Here is an 18,917-nt window from a genome sequence, read left to right on the forward strand (position 1 = left end):
AATCTTTGTTTGGATATTCTTTAACTACCCTCAAAAATCTAAAAAAATCTCATGCCCGCAAGTCTTAATTTTCTTGGTTTGAAAATAAGGTGCAGATTTTAAAAAATTGAAAAACTACACTTTAGATATTTGTGTCAGATCAACATGAATAAGGTGCATTACTTTTCAGGGATGGTCAAGTTGACTTGTTTGTGAGTTTTGTTGGAATAAGTGTTAAAAAATACCTTTAAATCATGTCGCTTATGTTGGTATACATATAAAAATTTAAACTTTTCTTATTAATTTATTTAAAATCTGCACCTTATTTTCAAACCAAGAAAATTAGGACTTGCGGACATGAGATTTTTTTTAGATTTTTGAGGGTAGTTAAAGAATATCCAAACAAAGATTAAAATGAAAAAATTAGCCTATTAGCACTTATTCCTAAGATGAACAAGAATCTTCTTTAGTGCATATCCTAAAATTTGCCCCTCCATTAAAAAATACCATTATTTCGTAGGTATATATATTTTTTGTAATGGATTGTTTTGATTTTTAATAATGATGGATTCTAAAATCTTCATGCAAAATTTGGTTCACCTACCATAACTTTTAAGGGTTTTTCGGCAGTAAGTTTGCAACTGTTATAATAATATGAGTTGACAGATGAAAAACAGGTATAACTTTTTCCAGAGACGTCAGATTGTCTTGATTTTAGATTTTTCGGAATCAGCATTAAAAAATACCTTGAAATCATGTATCATATGTGTATATAATACCATAGCCTATTTTTGCTAATTTTGAAAATCTCCATTTCACGATTTGACCTTGAAATCGCGACAAGCGGACATGAGATTTTTCTAGACTTTTGAGATATGTTATAGAATGGCAAAAGGAAGATATTGAGCAAAAAAAATTTCTACTAACATTCATTCCGAGGTTAAACCCTTATTTGACTGGATTATAGGTCATGAGAAACATTTGCAATCTCAAACTTATGGAAAATTTAAAAAAATGGAAAAGATTAGCTCTTTATTGGAAAAGTTAAATAATCCCGTGAAGGATACATTTTCCTGAAATGGGAGAGTTTTACTAAATAGACCTCCATCATCACTTTGGTTACTGGATTAGAAGGTTAGGTTAACAAACATAAGTCCAAAAAAAACTAACATACTCGTAGGTGTTCTTAAGTTGCACAAAAATCGCCATATCAAACGAGATAGTCGTACCATGGAAGAAAAACCAACTAAAGAGAAACGTTACAGCGTAACAACTTTGAAGGAGTTTTGTTTGAAATTGTGCTCAGAAGACTTAAATGCACAGATTGTAGACTACGGGGGCAGTGTCAATTAATAAGGCAAAACGCTTTATGTCGTTGGGTGAGCACTTAAGAAGTAAAAATTGTTTGGTCATAGGTACGTGTCGTTTATTGGGATTGGCATTGGGTTTCGGAAATATCAATTCGATTGGAACCATGGTTTACAAGGAACTAGTCCTGAACCGTAGGTGGCAAAAGTGGGTTTAAAGGTGTGTTAGAAGCGAAAATGCAAAATAAAGCTGAGTTTTCTAATCAAGTCAAATGAAGTCTGGGAAAGATCTTGTTCATATTTAATTTTTTGAATTTTTTCGACTCCTTTCGTTGTAGTTATTCGTTCTTTTTTGTTTCAAGTTAAAATAAACAAAAGATTTTGTTCTTAATCTAATTTGGTGTTTGTTGTTGAACATGCATTTTAACTTATTGCTCTGTTCGTTGGCAAATGAATATTCGAAAAAAAAAATTTAAATAAGTTTATAAGTCTACTAACATGTTAATACAATAACCTAATGTTACTTTATAGCGATTGCATTTAAAAAATTGGTGTTTTGTTGAAGTATTATGGTGTTATTATGTTTTCTATTTTCCTTGTTTTTTGTTTTAAGTGACTAAATTTATATATATTTTAAAATATATTGTATGTTTATAAAATCTCATTCAAAAAAATATATATAAATGTCGCTTAAACTGTTTTTTTTTTTATGTAAATATTATAAAATTTGTCTACGTTTAAAACTTACACGCAGACTTTTCTCTTTTTTTTTCTCGATTCCTTAATACTTGTGTTTTTTGTTCTATTGATTTTCTCTATCTAAAACAAACAACACTTTTTCTTATTTTTCCTTTTATAGTTTTCCTCCATAAAAGGTCGTTCGGCAATTTGGAATTTTCGAACAATACGAACAAGTTCGTGGAAAGCCTGATCTACATTTACTCGTAATTTTGCACTACACTCGATATATGGCATAACTAAATTTCGACTAACATTTTGTGCTTCTTCGAGAGAGACTTGACGTTGATGTTCCAAATCACATTTATTACCAACCATCAGCATTGGGAATTCATCTCGATCTTTGACGCGGAGTATTTGTTTTTGGAATTTGGGAATCTCATCGAAGCTGGAATGATCGTTCAGCGAAAAGACGAGTAGAAATCCTTCACCAGATCTCATGTATTGTTCACGCATTGCACTGAATTCTTCTTGGCCAGCTGTGTCGAGAACTGAAAAATTATCAAAGAAATAATTAAAAAATTTTAGTTTTGAAGATATTTGAAGTAATTTGTGCTTACTGTCCAATTTTGCAGGAATGTCATCGATAACACATTGCTTGGTGTATGAATCTTCAATGGTGGGATCATAGTCGGTAACAAAATAACTCTGCAAAGATAAATACAGTAAATTTTATGTTAATTCCAAGTTAATTAAAAGAATTTAAAAAACGATTCATTTTGTTTCAAGAAATATTTTTTTTTCTGGGAAAATATGCCAATTCGCTTTACTAATATAAAATAATGATTCAAAGAAGGTAGACTTCAATAAAACTTTTATTTCAATGTATTCCAGTTCTAGCGAGGAATTCGTCGGAAAATTCATACGAATTCGAAAGTTCTTACTTTTTGTAAGAAAAACGCTATGAGTGTAAGGAAACGAAAAAAATGTTTGGTTGGAAATATCTCAGTAACCAGATATCCAAGAAACTTTTAGTTTTCAGTTATGAATACAGCTTAAATATACCTTTCTTTTGATGTCTCAATCGATGGATTTGGAGGAAATTTTTAAAAATGGAATTTTTTTGGCAAGGGGTTAAACCTTGAATTTTTCTCAAAAATCTGAAAAAAAATAAATTTGTAATTTTTTACGGGAAAGCGTGGGCCTTCTCACTGTAAGCTCATGTCTGTAAACAAAAACTTGTTTCGAACCTGTGGTCAAAAGATGTTGGCTTCGGAATGTAAGGAAAAGAAAAAAATGTTTGGTTGGAAATATCTCAGGAACCAGATCTCCAACATACTTCTAGTTTTCAGTTATCAATAGAGCTTAAAGAGACCATTCTATTGATGTCTCACTCGATGGATTTTCCGGTACGAAGGAGACGTTGAATCATAACAATGATGTCAAAAAACTCAATTGAAGGACTCAATATTAATTGTTAGAATATGATACTGTTACATTAATTCAGAAGGAACCTAGATTTCAGAAGAATCGTAGATTTACTTTTAATTTTTGGAAAAAATTATAACGAAAACTTTAGACAAAAAATGTAAAAGAATACTTAAAACGGCTTAAGGCAAAATTATTCTAAGCTCCTATGTACTTAGAATACTTTTGTAGTGTGCCATTTGTTCTAAATTTCTTTTAGGAGGGGGTGAGCTTCTACCAGAGATGATTTTTTTAAGACAAAAAATAACCTCAATTCCGTATTGGGGACTATAGCCTAAACGAGTACAGTTTCAATTTCGTTTGTTTGGACTAATCCGAATTTTACGATTATTTTTTTTTTTTTTAACTTAAATCAAAAGCAATTTTTCGAAAACAATAAACAGATTATTGTTATGAGGTGTTAATAAAGAAGAAGTCTTTTGTTTGTATTTTTTTATTTTGTTATTTACACAAAATTATTTTAATTTATGATTCAAATTTATGTAATAAATTGTTCTTCTATTGAAGAACGAACTGTTTCTTTTTTTAATATCTTTCTATTGACAATTTAAAAATTTGTAAATAAAAAAAAAATAATTTAAACAAATGGAAAGTTAAGAGTACGACCTAATCGTGCATTTTATTTATTTGTGCCTTATTACAAATTTGATAATAAATTCTATCTCAAGTTTGATTTACAATTGCATAATTTGACATCGCTATCGTTGTAATAGAAATGATAAGGTTGTTTGAGGTTGATAAGAAATTTATTTTACCCACTTTAATAAAAACCGCCTCTTGGACAATGAGAGAGAAAACAAATAGAACATTGCAAAGAGCAGATCTCTTTTATAAATGCATAATCACTAGATTGAAGAAAGGTAGTCTTAATGCAACCCATAAAGTATGCTCATTAATAATTGAGTTGTTTTTATTGGTGAAAGGATGTCTATTAGACATTGTCTAAAGCTTAAATAGCTATTAATAATGAATTCAAAAATTCATTCAAACTCAATTCCATTCAGATTCAGATTGGTAATGAAATAAAAGAACGAACGAAGAATACCGAACTGCAAAAAAACTACTTTGGCAACACTCCTTCCAGCACAAATTATCTTGTCTATGAAATTGTCAACCTAATGCCCTCACTTAATTGCTTTACAATGAGGAATGAGAGAGTATACGCTTTATTGCTTTTTTTTATATTTCCCATGCTACAGTAAAGACAGTACATTATATTAATTGATTTATTCATTGAGATAAGAATATTGTTTATATTTTTTTGCTGTTGTCTTCTTCTTTTTTGTTGTAAATAAACAATTTTGAGTGCAAAAGTACTTTCAAGTGTTTTTTGTAATCTCAATATGACTGACTTCACTTGAAAGAGTTTAGTTGCAACTTGCAATCGAATTCAACCTTGAAATTCGAGATATAAACATTAAAATTCCAAAGTGTTGCAACTTTTTCAATGCTCTCTAATGGATCTTCTGTCTAGCATACTAATGTTTTTATCCAATTGCCAACAAAAAAAAAACATTAATAATTATAAATGTTCGCCACCCGCACCAAACAACAACACACAAACAAAAATCAACAAAACAGAACAAAGTTAGCCAGAAGCTTTTTTGGATAGCTTCTTTACTCTCCCGTCTTCCTCCTCCTCATACTTCTCGTCTTCTTCCGTTTTGTGTGTTTTAGTACGATTTTTTCATTTCTATTTAGATCAATGATCAAGAATTCAAGAATAGAGATAAGCGCAACGGACTGGCCTTGTGTGTTGTGTTGTATTATGCTCAGGGCCGTAGCCAGAGTTGAATTTAAGGTAGTGCATCGGTTTTTAAAGGTAGGGCTGTGTTAAAATTTGTCTGGTGACAAAAAAAAAAAAAAAAGATTCCAAAAACGGAGCTCCAGAAAAATAAGGTATCCCAACTTAAAATTACAAAGAAAAAAACAAATAAGAAAATAACAACACCGAAGCATTTATTGAACATTAACCTATTAAAAAATAAACTAATAAATATCTAAAAAAAAAAAATTATTCCACACAAAATATTGGGATATAATTGACGGTATTCACATTGGACGCTTTGACTTGCAGCAGGACACAACGAAATTGCAAGTCTATTTTGTACTGATTAAAGTTTCAAACAAACTCTTTTGGATATGTGCTTTAAAGTTCAGCCAATTTATTTTTTACAGCCCTCGATATGATGCAAAAATTCTTCATCAATCTCAATTTTTAAGCTGTTTGAAAAGCATGGTCTGCAGATCTAGTATCAAACATTACTAAATTCTGGAAATAAGAAACTAGATCTATGTATGTGTTGTAAATATTACTGCTTAATTTTTCATCTTTAAAAAACCTTTTGAGGACAAGAAATAATATTGCTTTAAACAAAAGGGGACATTTTGATTAATTTAAAGAAATTTAAGTCAAGGGGCCCCGAGAAGTCAATAATAAATCCTAAAGTGGTAATCCGGCGCTCAAAAAGCCATGTGCCATGACTTCGGTAAAGATTCGGAGAGTTTGGTTGATTTTGAGAGAGTTTAAATATGTATAACATACGAGTTAAATTTAATTCTTTGCGTATTGTATACTTTATATTGTTTTTAAAAATGGTTTATTGTCAAAAATCAACTTAATTTTAAATCCTCGAAAATACTCGCCGTAGCTCTAAGAACGCCTTACCTTAGCCTAGCTTCAAAAATTCCCAACCTTCAATGACTTTGAGAAGGGCTTTTCACGCTAAAGTAGACGTCCAGTAGAACTTATACCCGATAAAGCGAATTTACATTAAATCTCTAAATAGCGAACGATAGTACATTGCTATCCGATATAACGAAAGCATAGATAAATTCCGTTACGTCTTTTCTTGTTTCTATTGTACCATTGTTTAAGTTTCAGAAATGATTTTTTTTTCTCTTAGGCTTGGTGCTTAAATTGCAAAATTGAACAGCTCTAGTTTTTAAATTATTCATACATGAAAAGTCATAGAAATTCATACAATTTTTTTTTTATTAAAAAACGCTTGTAAAATATAAAAAAAAAATTGTATGAAATTATCCCCAAAATGTGAAAAAAATAGTATGAAATTACCCCCAAAATGTGAAAAATGAAAATATCTAAACAAAAATAGAGTTCCTTGAAAGCAACTAGTATGATTTTTAGACTTAGTGAACCCAAATGCATTAGGTTCGATAAAAAATTTCCTGAAAATGTTAACAATTAAAATAAGCATAATTTTAAAATTAGTACGAAACTACCCCAAAATGTGGAAAACTAAAATATTAAAAAAAAAAAAAATAGAGCTCCTAGAAATAAATTAATGTGATTTTTAGGTTTACTGACACCAAATACATTGCTCAAAATAAGAAAAACTTAAGAATTAGTATGAATTTTCCCTCAAAATTGAAAAATTAAATATTTCAAAAACTAGCAGCTGCAAGAAATAAACCAATATGATTTTTGAGCTAACTTAACCCATATCTATAATATTTGATATTTCGTCGCTGTAGTTCTAATACCTCGTAACCCCGTAAAGTCGATTTTTCCGGAGAGGCAAAAAACTAAGTATAATATGTATGAGGATCAATACAAATGATCTGTGGTCGAACTACGGCATACGTTCGTTAACGTATGGTTGCTATGCGTCCTTATTTTGTTCTACTATTTAAATAGAGAGAGCAATAGTCAAAACGATAACGTATGATCGTAATCGTGTGCCGTAATTCGACCCCTGGTTTGGATTAAGCGAAGCTCGGAAAATATCGATTCTAGGCAAACAGGGTCTTTTCTATTACATCCGGACAACAATAAAATTGCATCAATAGCCCAATAGGGATGGGAAAAACCGGCCGGTTTAAACCGGTTTCGGTTTTTTTGCTTCGGTCAACCGGTTTTTTTTCGGTTTTTTTGTTCTCCCGGTTTAAAGTGGTTTTTGCGAAAAAACCGAAAAACCGAAAAAAAAACTGGCTGAAAAAAACGTCGAACGAAAAAAAGACCCGACGAGACAAAAAACTGAAAACCATCAAAACTTTCTCTCCTCAACTAACCATATAACTATAAATTTTCATTTATATTCAGCTTAAAAAATTCCTCAAAACTCCTACTAAAAGTGAGTTAAGAACTCTTATAAAACGAAATCAATCTAAAAAAAGCTTTGCTAAGGGATTTTCTTTGAAAAGTTTTTTTTTGGTTGACAAATTAAGTTAAATTTTTTTTTGGCTATCAAATCAAGCAAAAAAAAAACCAAAACCGGAAAAACGAAAAAAACCGGAAAAACCGAAAACCGGTTTTTGTACTAACAACCGCCATCTCTAGCCCAAAATCGGCTTTTTCGGGGTTACGAGGTATTAGAACTACAGCGACGATATGTAAATCGTTCTGGAAAATTTAAAAAAGTTGAAAATTGTTCGCCAGTGTTATTTTTAAAATAAGGCAATTTTCAAACAAGATCCTCTTTGAAGGTGGGGCATTTTAAATTTAAGGTAGGACATTGCCCCTCAATGCCCTCCCCCCCCCTTCTCCCCTTTCTACGGCCCTGATTTGTGCTTTACCGTTTGTGTGTTTATGTCATCGTGCGAAACTTTACATTATTTCTCATTATTTATAGACGACTTTTTATTGAATTTCATATAAAAACGACGCCCTCCCTCAAGTCGAGTCGAGATGACCACATTCTTTTGACATTGTGCAAAAATGTTTTGTTTAGATATGAGATAGGTTTTTGGAGTACCTCCTACAAGTTTGGTGGTAAGAACAAGAAGGATGTGGTTAAGTAGGATAGTGTTTATATGGCGACTTGGTAATAGTTTATTTATTAGCAAGATACGACACAACGCATTAAAAAATATTTTTGGCAATTTTTATTTTTTTGTTTAAAACATTTTTAATTGGAACAGTGACGTCAGAGGTGCTAAAAATAAACCCCACATCACTTTCTCTAGACTCTAGAGCAATATGCTGCTTCTGTTGGTAGCAGGCACAGTTGGCAGTTGTTGGCTTATTTGCGAGTACAAAACACGTCAACATGCCAGAGACACAGATTGCATTAAAAATGAGAACAGAGACTGGCACCTTTTAGGATCGGCTAACTAAAGTGCAAGCAGACTAAATAGAAATTTATCAAAACCAAATCACATCGCGACAGAAAGACCGACAAAAAAGTGTTTCATTTGGTTTTTTTTTTTTTTGTCTGACTTCCTATGACGAATACAACAACAACAACGATGGATTACATGTGGGCGATTTTGGGTGCCCATTTGTGGTTTTTTTATACACAAAAAAAATTAAGAAGAAAGATTAAGCAATAGTAAACTACTCAAGAAACTACTTCGAAAAAATTCTTGTTGTCTTAATTTGAAACATATGAAAGTTTTTAATTAAAAATTACTTACTTGAATAAATTGTATTGTTATGGCAGACTTGCCCACACCACCTCCACCAACGACAACTAATTTGTAAGTTTGCGTTTGGCCAGGACCTCCTTGATTTTGATGTTTTGACATAGTTCTGGTGTTTTTGAATTGGATTTTTTTATTTTATTTAATTTCTCTGGCACAGAAGATGAATAAATATTAATAAAAAAAAATTAGAAATATTTTTGTAAAGAGAGAATATTGTTCCACGCCCGAAGCACTTTTTTTCCCAAACTGACAGAAACAGAAATGGCAATGAAGTTTTTGACATTTTGTTTTTTTTTTTTTTGTAATTTTTTTTTTTTCTTTGCAACATGTCAAAAATGGTGGTCTAGCAACATTTGTTGCAAAGAGAGCCTGTCTGTAGACTAGAGGAAGATAATTTAATTTAAAGTGCCGAGCACACTTAACAACATCACTACAAAATAGGTGTGTTTTTTATTACCACCGGTCTTAACTGGACAAAAAAAACACAGGCGGGTCTAAGTCAGCTATTACATGAAGCCTCAAGAGGCTTGACTCTTTTTTCTAATTTTCTTTTGATAATCATTCTGTGAGGCGCGTACTATTACACGATGCCTCTTGAGTCCAGGACTCAAATTTGACATTTCTCTTTTGATTTAAAATTTGTTGTTGTATTGCACCAAGAAGCAAAAAGAAATGAAAGAGAATGTTGAAAAAGGAAAAGTGGAAAAAGAAACGTCAAAAAAGAGTCTCAGAATTCCGACCCACGACTCTCTGGTCGGATAATTTTTTGTTTCATCTTTTTTCTCTTTTGCACCCATTACGTTTGAAAAGAGGCGCGCCTCTTGAGGCTTCATGTAATAGCTGACTAAGCAATATACATGTTAAATGCAACAACACTTTAGCCCCTTGGGCTTAGTTGTTTAGCCCGGAGAATTCTCTGGGCTTAACTTTTTCAACAGATTTAAATCTGTGCTACCAAATTAACTTGTTCGTAAATTGTTTAGAATTTGTTTGAAAACATCAAAACTGATGTTTGGAATGACAATTATTATTTTAAATATTTATTTAATGGTTAGTTAAACTTTTTTTTTTCAAAAACACACACAAGAAAACCCAAAAGCGAAAAATATGACAACTTTATATTTTTTTGTGTCAGCTGATCTTGGAACATTTATGTCGAATTCCTTTCAATTTTTTTAATTGCCTCAAAAAAATCGAATTTTTGGTGTTAAAAAGGAACATGAAAACAGACCGAATTCTTTTTGCAATTGTATGTGTGTCATTTGACAACAATTTTTACACGAACGTCAAGCTGAAACCAAAACAATTTCTGCAAAATAAAACCAGAGATTCCTTTGATCAATAATTTTGTTTATTTTCTTCGGTAATATAGATTTATTTTAATCAGAATCAAAGGGAAATTGCAGTTATTATTAAGATCTGAGTGAAGATGAAGTAGAAGGTTATTATATTGGCCATGTCAGCTATTATATGAAGCCTCAAGAGGCTTGACTCTTTTTTCGAATTTTCTTTTGATAATCATTCTGTGAGGCGCGTACTATTACACGATGCCTCTTGAGTCAAAGACTCAAATTTGACATTTCTCTTTTGATTTAAGTATTGTTGTTGTTGTATTCCACCAAGAAGCAAAAAGAATGAAAGGGAATGTTGAAAAAAGAAAGAGTGGAAAAAGAAACGTCAAAAAAGAGTCTCAGAATTTTGGCCCACGACTCTCCGGTCGGATAATTTTTTGTTTGATCTTCTATCTCTTTTGCACTCATTAGTTTTGAAAAGAGGCGCGCCTCTTGAGGCTTCATGTAATAGCTGACTATGCTGTGGTTTTTCTGACGACAATTACGAGAAGAAAAGTCACAGTAATTTGACTTTTTCACAAGAACTATGCCAGGAAAAAATATATTTTGATCGCACATTGTTTTTTTTTATTTATTTCATATTTTTCCGCAATAAAAATACGATATTCAATTAAAATTTTACTCTTTATTTGAAGTTGGTGTTCTCAAATAAACAAACAACACGAAGAAAACTTTCAGCTTGACGTTTGAGTAACGTCAAATGTTCCAAGTGTGTGTGCAAATCCGTGTAAATCTCTCAAAAAAGAGGGATTAAAAAAAATTCGAATTCTGCTTTGAAGCGAATTTTTTTTCTATGGAACATGATTTTCAGAAAAAATTCGCTTCGAGATCGCCGAAAATTCGATTTTCCAAGTGAAAGGAATTCGACATTAGTGCTGCCAATTTTTCTCGCTAAGCCCCGAGGCGTTTTTTTTAACCAGTTAGCCCGGTGGTAATAAAAAACGCAGATTAATTAAAAACCTAGTACGCTGCTGAAATGCAACGAAATTTTCTATACAAAAAAAAAAAAACACAAACATTTTGAACGAAATTTAACTGTTTTTTTTTTTTTACTTATTTTTTGATGTTTTTTCTTTAATTTTTTTTGTATTTTTATTATTTATTATGTTAGCTGCGTTCCTTTGGAAATATTTATCTACTTTTTAGTACTTTAAGCTGCTTTGAACTACTTTTTCAGTATAGCAAAGTAGTTTTAAGTAATAAAAAGTAGATAAATATTTCCAAAGGAACGCAGCTGTTATGTTATATTGACACAATACTCGATGGTATTTTTTCGTTAACATGCTTACTGGATTTTGGAGACTTATGGTGTTTTCGTTTGGTAAAAAAAATCAATTAATTTTTGATCTAAATCTGTCAAAAAAACAATTTTTGATCTGTTCAACTACAATTAAGTAGTCGCAACAACAGTTTTTTGACAGATTTAGATAAAAAAAATAAATTGATTTTTTTACCAAACGAAAATAATTAAAAAAGTTTCGTTTCAGCTGCATACCTACTAGGTTTTAATGAGATAATCTCGTAAACTATCACATTTCGAAAGTCAAATCGTATCGGAAACTTTATTTAAAATTCGAACTTTTTTAATTTGCGAAATTAACTCATTTTGGGTTTATATTAAAAACAACGACAAGTAGTTTTGTTTTATATTTCAATCCAAAATTCAAAATTATTTGTCAAACTTTAGTCATCATTTTTATGCATTCGATTTCAAAGATTTTACTGTTATTTCTATCTTTGAATTCAAACAAACAACTTTTTCTTCCACAACTTTTACCTACTTGGGGCAAACTTTTGCATTCAATTAATTAGGAAAAAGTTCCATGGAAAAAATTAGTCACCAAATTTCTGTTGAAAAAAAGAGGTTACAAGAACATAATTTTGTTAATAAAGCCTAGAATTAGAATATGCAAATCGAGCTAAAATTTAGGTTCCACACAAAGTATGTAATTATGTATGGGGGCTTAAATTTTTTTTAAATTTAAACGTCTCCAAATAAAATTAGGATGATTTCCGACTAAAATTAAGTGGTTTTCTTTTAAATTGCCCCATATTGAAGAAATTAAGATGATTTGTTCGCTTAATTTAAGACAGAAGTCAGGAATCCGCTTTATTTTGATTAAAGAAATAGTATTACCTCAAGAAAAAAATGTCCTATTTTTGAAATAAAAAAACAAATTGAGCCTTTATATTAACGGTACCTTTCATAGAACTATTTTCTTGATTTTTGACTTGTCCAAAGTCGGTATAAATTTTCGAAAAACCTATTATTGGAGTTTTTAAAATATTTCAATTTTTTTTTGAAAACGGTAGGACGATTTTTGTTAAAATTGTCGAATAAAAATTTCCTTCAATTGTTTTTATTTTTTAAAATCTTTTAAGAAACGGTTTCAACAGTTTTCAAAAACAAAAAATTTTAAAAGTGCTTTCCTCATTGGAAATCGAAAAAATTCAAAATGATATTTTTGTAGGGTAGGGCGAGGAGGTTTTGACACGTTAACGGATATGTTAAAAATTAAGAACTTAATTTTATAAATAGCAATCTTTTTACATAAAATGCTTTTTATTAAGGTTTAAGCTCATTCAAAAACAAATTTTAGTAAGTAAATTACTAACCATATCAAAGTTTATTGTAAGTTAGTAAATAAAGAAAAAGTGACGAAACATCCTGCCTTGTAGGAGGTTCCGACTTTTAAGTAGGAGGTTTCATCATGCCATAGGAGGTTCCGTCAGTTCGAAAAATTCCTTTTTGGCTAACCACACAATAGGTGGCGCCCGTAACCTTTATTGGGTTCTAAAAAAAATAAATGAGGAGTCAGAAAAATTCAATCTCAAGAACTCTAGCTAGTTATGCTCATTTGCTGTGCAAAAATTAATTTTTTCCTCCTACGAGTAAATTTTTGTTCCAATTTTAAACTAAAAAAAAAGTGCGCTTCAAGTTTGCTTAAGCCAATTGAGAAATTAAAAAAAAATATCTTTTTTAATTTGCTTTGTCATTTGAACGTTTTTTAAAATATTCAAGCTTTTGTTAAAAAAAGGGCTCCGGTGAAAAAAAAACGCTCCACAAAGTTTTAAATCTTTCTTCATTGGTAAAACGAACCAGAAGTGCACTTATTAAACTTTAAATTGAAATTAAAACTGGCCGAAACAAGGTACAAAATGTTGAATACCTAAGATAAACAAAAATAAAAGGAAACTTAGGTCCATTTTCTTCACTCGGAGTTGAACAAAACTTGAGAATTTTTATATTAAAAATTCTCAAGTTATGTTCAACTCCGAGTGAAGAAAATGGACCTTACATTTTCTTACAAAGAAAAATAAAGAGCAAAGTTGCCCAAATTTAGTTTTGCTCCGGGACCATAGCAGCTAAACGTAGCCTCTGCTTCTAGCATGGCTAACTTATCAAATGTCTTCTCAGGATAAGGATACCTACTTTTTAATTTTTTTTGTTATTTTCACTGAAAGGTTATATACAGGTTTTAATATGAAAGAAGCTAAAACGTACTATAAGAATAAAATAAGGATGTTCCTACATTTTGACTAAACCTCCTACACAAAACATGCCGAAACCTCCTTCAACACAAGACAATTTATAAATTTATTTAGAAAATTTATACATTGATATTCACGTTAAATGATTACAATTATTAGAACACTATTATTTACCTAATTTATTTATCAACAAATCGCATTCAAAAACTTAAAACAAAAAAAAAATATCGCTTAAGAACTCACCAAAAAAATAATTATTTTACACCCAAAATGTTCTGGATTTCCGAAAAACTTTTCATTTGCAAATACAAAAAAAGACCCAAAATTTAACTTACCATCCAGAACATTTAATAATATTAGAGATACCTATAACTGTGTATCTTTTCACCCATAGTTACAGTGACCATATTTTTAAATTTCAAATAATGAACTGAAACAAAAAGTTAACCGAGCTTGTAACTATTAATTTATTTATATTTCAAACAGTAACTAAAAAAAACCTTCCCGAAAATCGAAGTCAAATTCCACATATTTTTAAATTTTGAAATTTTTGTTTAAAAATTCTCGTCCAACTTGCTACTGTTGTCTTCTGACTTTTTTCCGATTGTGCAATTTTCACAAAAAAAAAACAGTTTTGAATACTCCAATATTACGATTTTTGCACATTCAGAAAACTGGGACTAGTTTGAAATAATGAACATTTTTATGTTTTTTAACACAAAATAATTCATAAGGAACATGTCTTTAAATAATGAACAGTTCATTATTATAATGAACGGATGGTCACCGTACCTATAGTTCCTTTTTAATAAAAAAAAACTTCCTATCTCTGAGCAGATCCGTTAAATTTTACTCTAGATACTAAAGTATTTAATATGACAATACATTCGGCGTTATCCGTTCATTTGCAATTCCCAAATGCCAATCAACCTATTTAAATTCCAAATGTCTTTAACAAATTTTTTTTTTCTTTTTTGCAACCGGTGCAAAAATATAATCATTCTATCGACAACATAAAGTGCCTTCAATTTACTATAGCACATGCCATAAATGCTTACCTAATCAAAAAAAAAAAAAAAAAATAATAATAATACATAGAATGCAATTCAATGTAAACAAAAAAACATGCCTCTGAGAGTTTCCTATTTAGAGAGAGCTTATTGAAGTAATGTCGCCAACTAAATGGCCTCATTAATCCATAAAAATAAAAATTCCGCTACAGCACTTTTGGATTACAGAAATCACTTACGATTACTCGTACAGTTAACTCTATCAAAAATAATGTATTATTACTCTCCAACGAATCACTTCTCGCCACATGATACCAAATCACACTTTACACATAAATTCCATAACATCCCCCATAACCATCTGTTTGTGTTTCTAGAAAAAAAAAATCTCTTGAAATAGCTACAAATCGAGAAAAAAAAAGAAGAAAAAAATACAAATCTCTTACGTGTCCATCTAACCATTGGCTGCTGAGAATGGTTGAAGAACCACATGTTTATTTTGATAAACCAAAAAAAAAGCAAGATAACCCCTGGAGAAAAGGGTCATCCGCCTTCTCAAAAAAATTCTAGAAAACAATAAAAAAAAATGCAACAACATTTCCGCTTTTAGATTTAAAAAATACCTATCTTTTTTTTTTATTATTATTATTTCTTTCGATTTTTTTCGACAAAAGTTAAATAAAGAGATACAAAAAAAGACATCCATACTTTTTTGTTGGTGTGTCTGAGACACTTCCTTTGGCTGGGAGGAGTTACTCCAAAATCTATCAGAGCCTTCTCGGAACTTAAACAATTTTTATTTTTTTATAAACTTAAACCTAAATAGAGTAAAAAACTAAATAAACAATTAAAAATTTGTTTAAAAAAAAAAAGACGCTTTATACCACTGGAGCCGAAGAGCTCCAAGGTTTTGAGATTCGTCATTACTTAAGTATTAATCTTTGATCAGAATGGCTAAGAGCTTTTCGAAACTATCTAAATATTAAATCTAAAATTCATCATGACGCGCTAAAGCCTCACCAAAATCGGTAGCTTGTGATCCAACAAAGAGATCATATTTCTCCAAAACTTCCTCCTTCGTTAGTTTCTCATCTTCGTTGTCGTCGGCTTCGAAGAGTAAATGTCTAGCCTCACTCTCGGCATGATCATAGTCTTTCGGGACAATCCATCCTCGAACTTCTTCTTTATCCAAAAACCCATCTTTATCAACATCCCTAAAGTTCGAGAAGGTATGTCTTTCTTGAATAACCCAATCGGGTTCTTCATCTTCAGGTTCGGAAGAACGATACATATCGCCAATGTATTCGTCCACCGAAACCTTTCCGTCCTTGTCTTTGTCAATGTCTTCAATAGTTTCAATGATGACAATGTCTCTCATTGTTGGATGATCTTCGGGATGTAAAAAGGCAGTGAATTCAGCTCTCGTTAGCTTATCATCGTTATCTTGGTCAGCAACGCCCCAACGACGTCGGTCCCGAGCCAACATTCGTTTGTAAGAGATTCCGTGTTCTTCACGGTCCAATTCCTCAGGATCTAATTCATCTAAAAACCCATAAACATTGTGTTTATAGACTTCCCAGTTTAGTGAAGTGGCATTATCTGGATTATGTTGTCGCCACATGCGACCGACATCTTCTTCGATATATCGTCGTTGTGTGAATTGAATCCATTTTTTCAATTCGGATAGATTAATGAATCCATCTTTGTCATCGTCGATTTTATCATAAATTAAACCTAATCGACGTTTACTCTCCTCCGGGGAAAGAGTATCAAATTGCTTAGCTTCATCTTCGCCAAGAAATGCTTCATGATCGTATTGAGTGTTGTGTTGTTCGCCATCGAAATGACTTTTATGGGCGGAATCTTGTTCGAGTGGATTGTGTTTGTCGTCGGGTTTTGGAATTGCCAAAACAGACACGGCCAAAGTGAATATTAAAGATATCCAGAGGAAATCCATTTTTGTAGAACTTTTAAGAACACAATAAGTTTTTTTAATTCACTTTTAGAGAAATAAAATAAAGAACTAAAAACACAGAACGTACCCGAGAGATGAAAGGTATTTTGTTTCGGAAGCGGAGGAGTCTGGATATGGATTAGATCTATTTTTTTAATTCAAAAAAACAGGAAGAAAACAAAGATGAAGATTCCAACATGATTTTGTCCAACTCACACAGGTTTGACATTTGATATGTTGTCGATAAGGTAGGTTGTTTTTGGATAGTGTTCGGAAATGTATGTTGCGGAAATAGCAGAGAAAAAAGAAAAGATTGAGTAAAGGCATGATTACATTCAACTCAAATAATCGGAATATATTCATGAAACCGCGTAAAGGCTTGACCACATCAAGACTTGACCTTGACCACACTGAAGGGTACATGCGGTAGCGGTAAGGGTAGTTGTATGAAAAATATTTCACACCTGAACTTTGTTGTTCCAGTTTGGAATTTTTTTCATACAATTACCCGTACCGCTACCGCATCTACCCTTCGGTGTGGTCAAGACTTCATAAAGTATGCGGTACGGGTAGCGGTAAGGGTACTTGTATTACAAAAATTCCACCTGAACGTTGATGTGTCAGTTTGGAATTTTTTTCACACATGTACCCGTACCTTTCCTGTACCGCTACCTTTCCGGTGCGGTCTTTTCTTAAATGTGGTTGTAGCCTTTTCACACCGAACAAAAACGGAAGAAAACGGTTTTAACGGAAGAAAACATCGAAAACACAAGTTTTCTCATATCTCATGAACCTAAATCCGAGGTTCCCTACTAACAATTTTGCTTCTATAATGCTTTACAGAAGCAACAATTGCATCTGTAAAGCTTTATAGAACCAAAATTGTTTGTCAGGTTCAGCGAAGTGGATTTAGAATAATTCTCGAGATTTATCTAACGGCCATATTCACTAGTTTAAAAAATACATCTGGATGTAAAATTGTCAAATGTCAAAAATAAATCCAAATCAAAAATAGTTATCCCGATTTTAACTATGAAAATAGTTAAAAAATAGTTAAAAATGACTATTTTTTTCTCTGTGTGATAGTGAATATTAGCCTTAACTACATACACCACTTTTTGAAAAAGTACAAAAGTGAAAATATTTTTTTCTGGCTAGCGCAATTGTTTTGTGAAAAAGAGCATACAAATTGTTTTTTTAGGCCAAAAAATAAGCTTTCTGCATCATTTGTTTTAATTTTCCAGCCCGAAAAACTATACAAAAATGCGTTTGAAAATTTTCACTTTTGTACTTTTTCACTTTTTGAGCCAATGTAGTTAAGCCTTTATGGATTTAGATTTATTTTTGATATTTCAATTTCTTTACATCCAGATGTATTTTTTAAACTAGTGAATAATATGGCCGTAAATCTACTTAGCTAAATCACGGATTTAGAATAGGTAGGTGGAAATGTAGTATTAACTACATCGGCCACTTTTTGCAAAAGTCAAAAATTAAAATTCCCTCTAGCGCAACAGATTGGTGCACATTTTTGACAAACAAATTTTGACAACGTTCGGAAGATATTACCTTATTATGTGTACTGTGGAAGATAATAAGGTCAAAAATTCAAATTTGTAAGAAATTCTATGAGTATTAAAAGAAAATATTTAATGCACACATTTTGCATGGATTTTTGTTTCCAATGCAGAAATATTTTATTTGCAATAATTTTTTTTTTTTTTAATACAAAATAGGTATTTATAAAAATTTTATTTTCATGCAATTTTTTTTCATTTGCAATAATTTTTTTTAATGCAAAAAATTTTTAGTCCCAATAAATATTGTTTTTTAATGAAAATATTTTTCATTTGCAAAAAATTTTTCAGTATAAACTTTCTTTTTCAGTGCAAATTTTTTTTATTTGCAATTAATCATGCCTACGGGAATCTACTCGATCCGCAACCGAATCAAATTTCAATCTGTGAACTCGCCAGGATGAACTGTATTATCGATCCACGAAAACAAACTAAACTGCTTACCGACGTCATTGTTGACACTTACATAGCCCAATGTCATTCTATCATTCCGCACCAGCGCGGCCTCGGTAATATGAAATCTTATGAAAATGATTTTTTACAGCCCTGATCTATACTAGCAGTGTGTCACGGCATGGGTATTAGTGCCCTGGGGTCGAATTACGGCACACGATTACGATCATACGGTAACGTTTTGATTATTTCTGTCTCTATTTAATTATTAGAAAACGATAGGGACACATAGCAACCATTCG

The 18,917-nt window shown here is 31.3% G+C and overlaps 3 protein-coding genes across 3 annotated transcripts in view; 1 reads left to right on the plus strand and 2 right to left on the minus strand.

Moving 5' to 3' along the window:
* Positions 1-1,499: 1,499 nt before the first annotated feature.
* Positions 1,500-9,075, minus strand: LOC129912478 (ras-like protein 2). The gene is made up of 3 exons (XM_055990738.1): positions 8,829-9,075; positions 2,585-2,672; positions 1,500-2,515 (listed from the first exon to the last, which is right to left on the minus strand). The coding sequence occupies exons 1-3, from the start codon at positions 8,937-8,939 to the stop codon at positions 2,106-2,108; spliced, it is 609 nt and encodes a 202-aa protein (XP_055846713.1). The 5' UTR covers positions 8,940-9,075; the 3' UTR covers positions 1,500-2,105.
* A 5,632-nt stretch (positions 9,076-14,707) lies between these two features.
* LOC129912480 (transmembrane protein 50B) overlaps positions 14,708-18,917 on the plus strand; it is a 78,725-nt gene continuing 74,515 nt past the window's right edge. Inside the window, exon 1 of the mRNA XM_055990742.1 lies at positions 14,708-14,718. The gene's annotated coding sequence lies outside the window, so the exon portion shown is untranslated. The remainder of the gene's footprint in view (positions 14,719-18,917) is intronic.
* On the minus strand, positions 15,289-16,869 carry LOC129912477 (calumenin-B). The gene is made up of 2 exons (XM_055990737.1): positions 16,734-16,869; positions 15,289-16,658 (listed from the first exon to the last, which is right to left on the minus strand). Exon 2 carries the CDS (start codon positions 16,646-16,648, stop codon positions 15,680-15,682), a length of 969 nt encoding a protein of 322 aa, XP_055846712.1. The 5' UTR covers positions 16,649-16,658; positions 16,734-16,869; the 3' UTR covers positions 15,289-15,679.

This window comes from Episyrphus balteatus, chromosome 2, assembly GCF_945859705.1.
Source record: "Episyrphus balteatus chromosome 2, idEpiBalt1.1, whole genome shotgun sequence".
NCBI lineage: Eukaryota > Metazoa > Arthropoda > Insecta > Diptera > Syrphidae > Episyrphus > Episyrphus balteatus.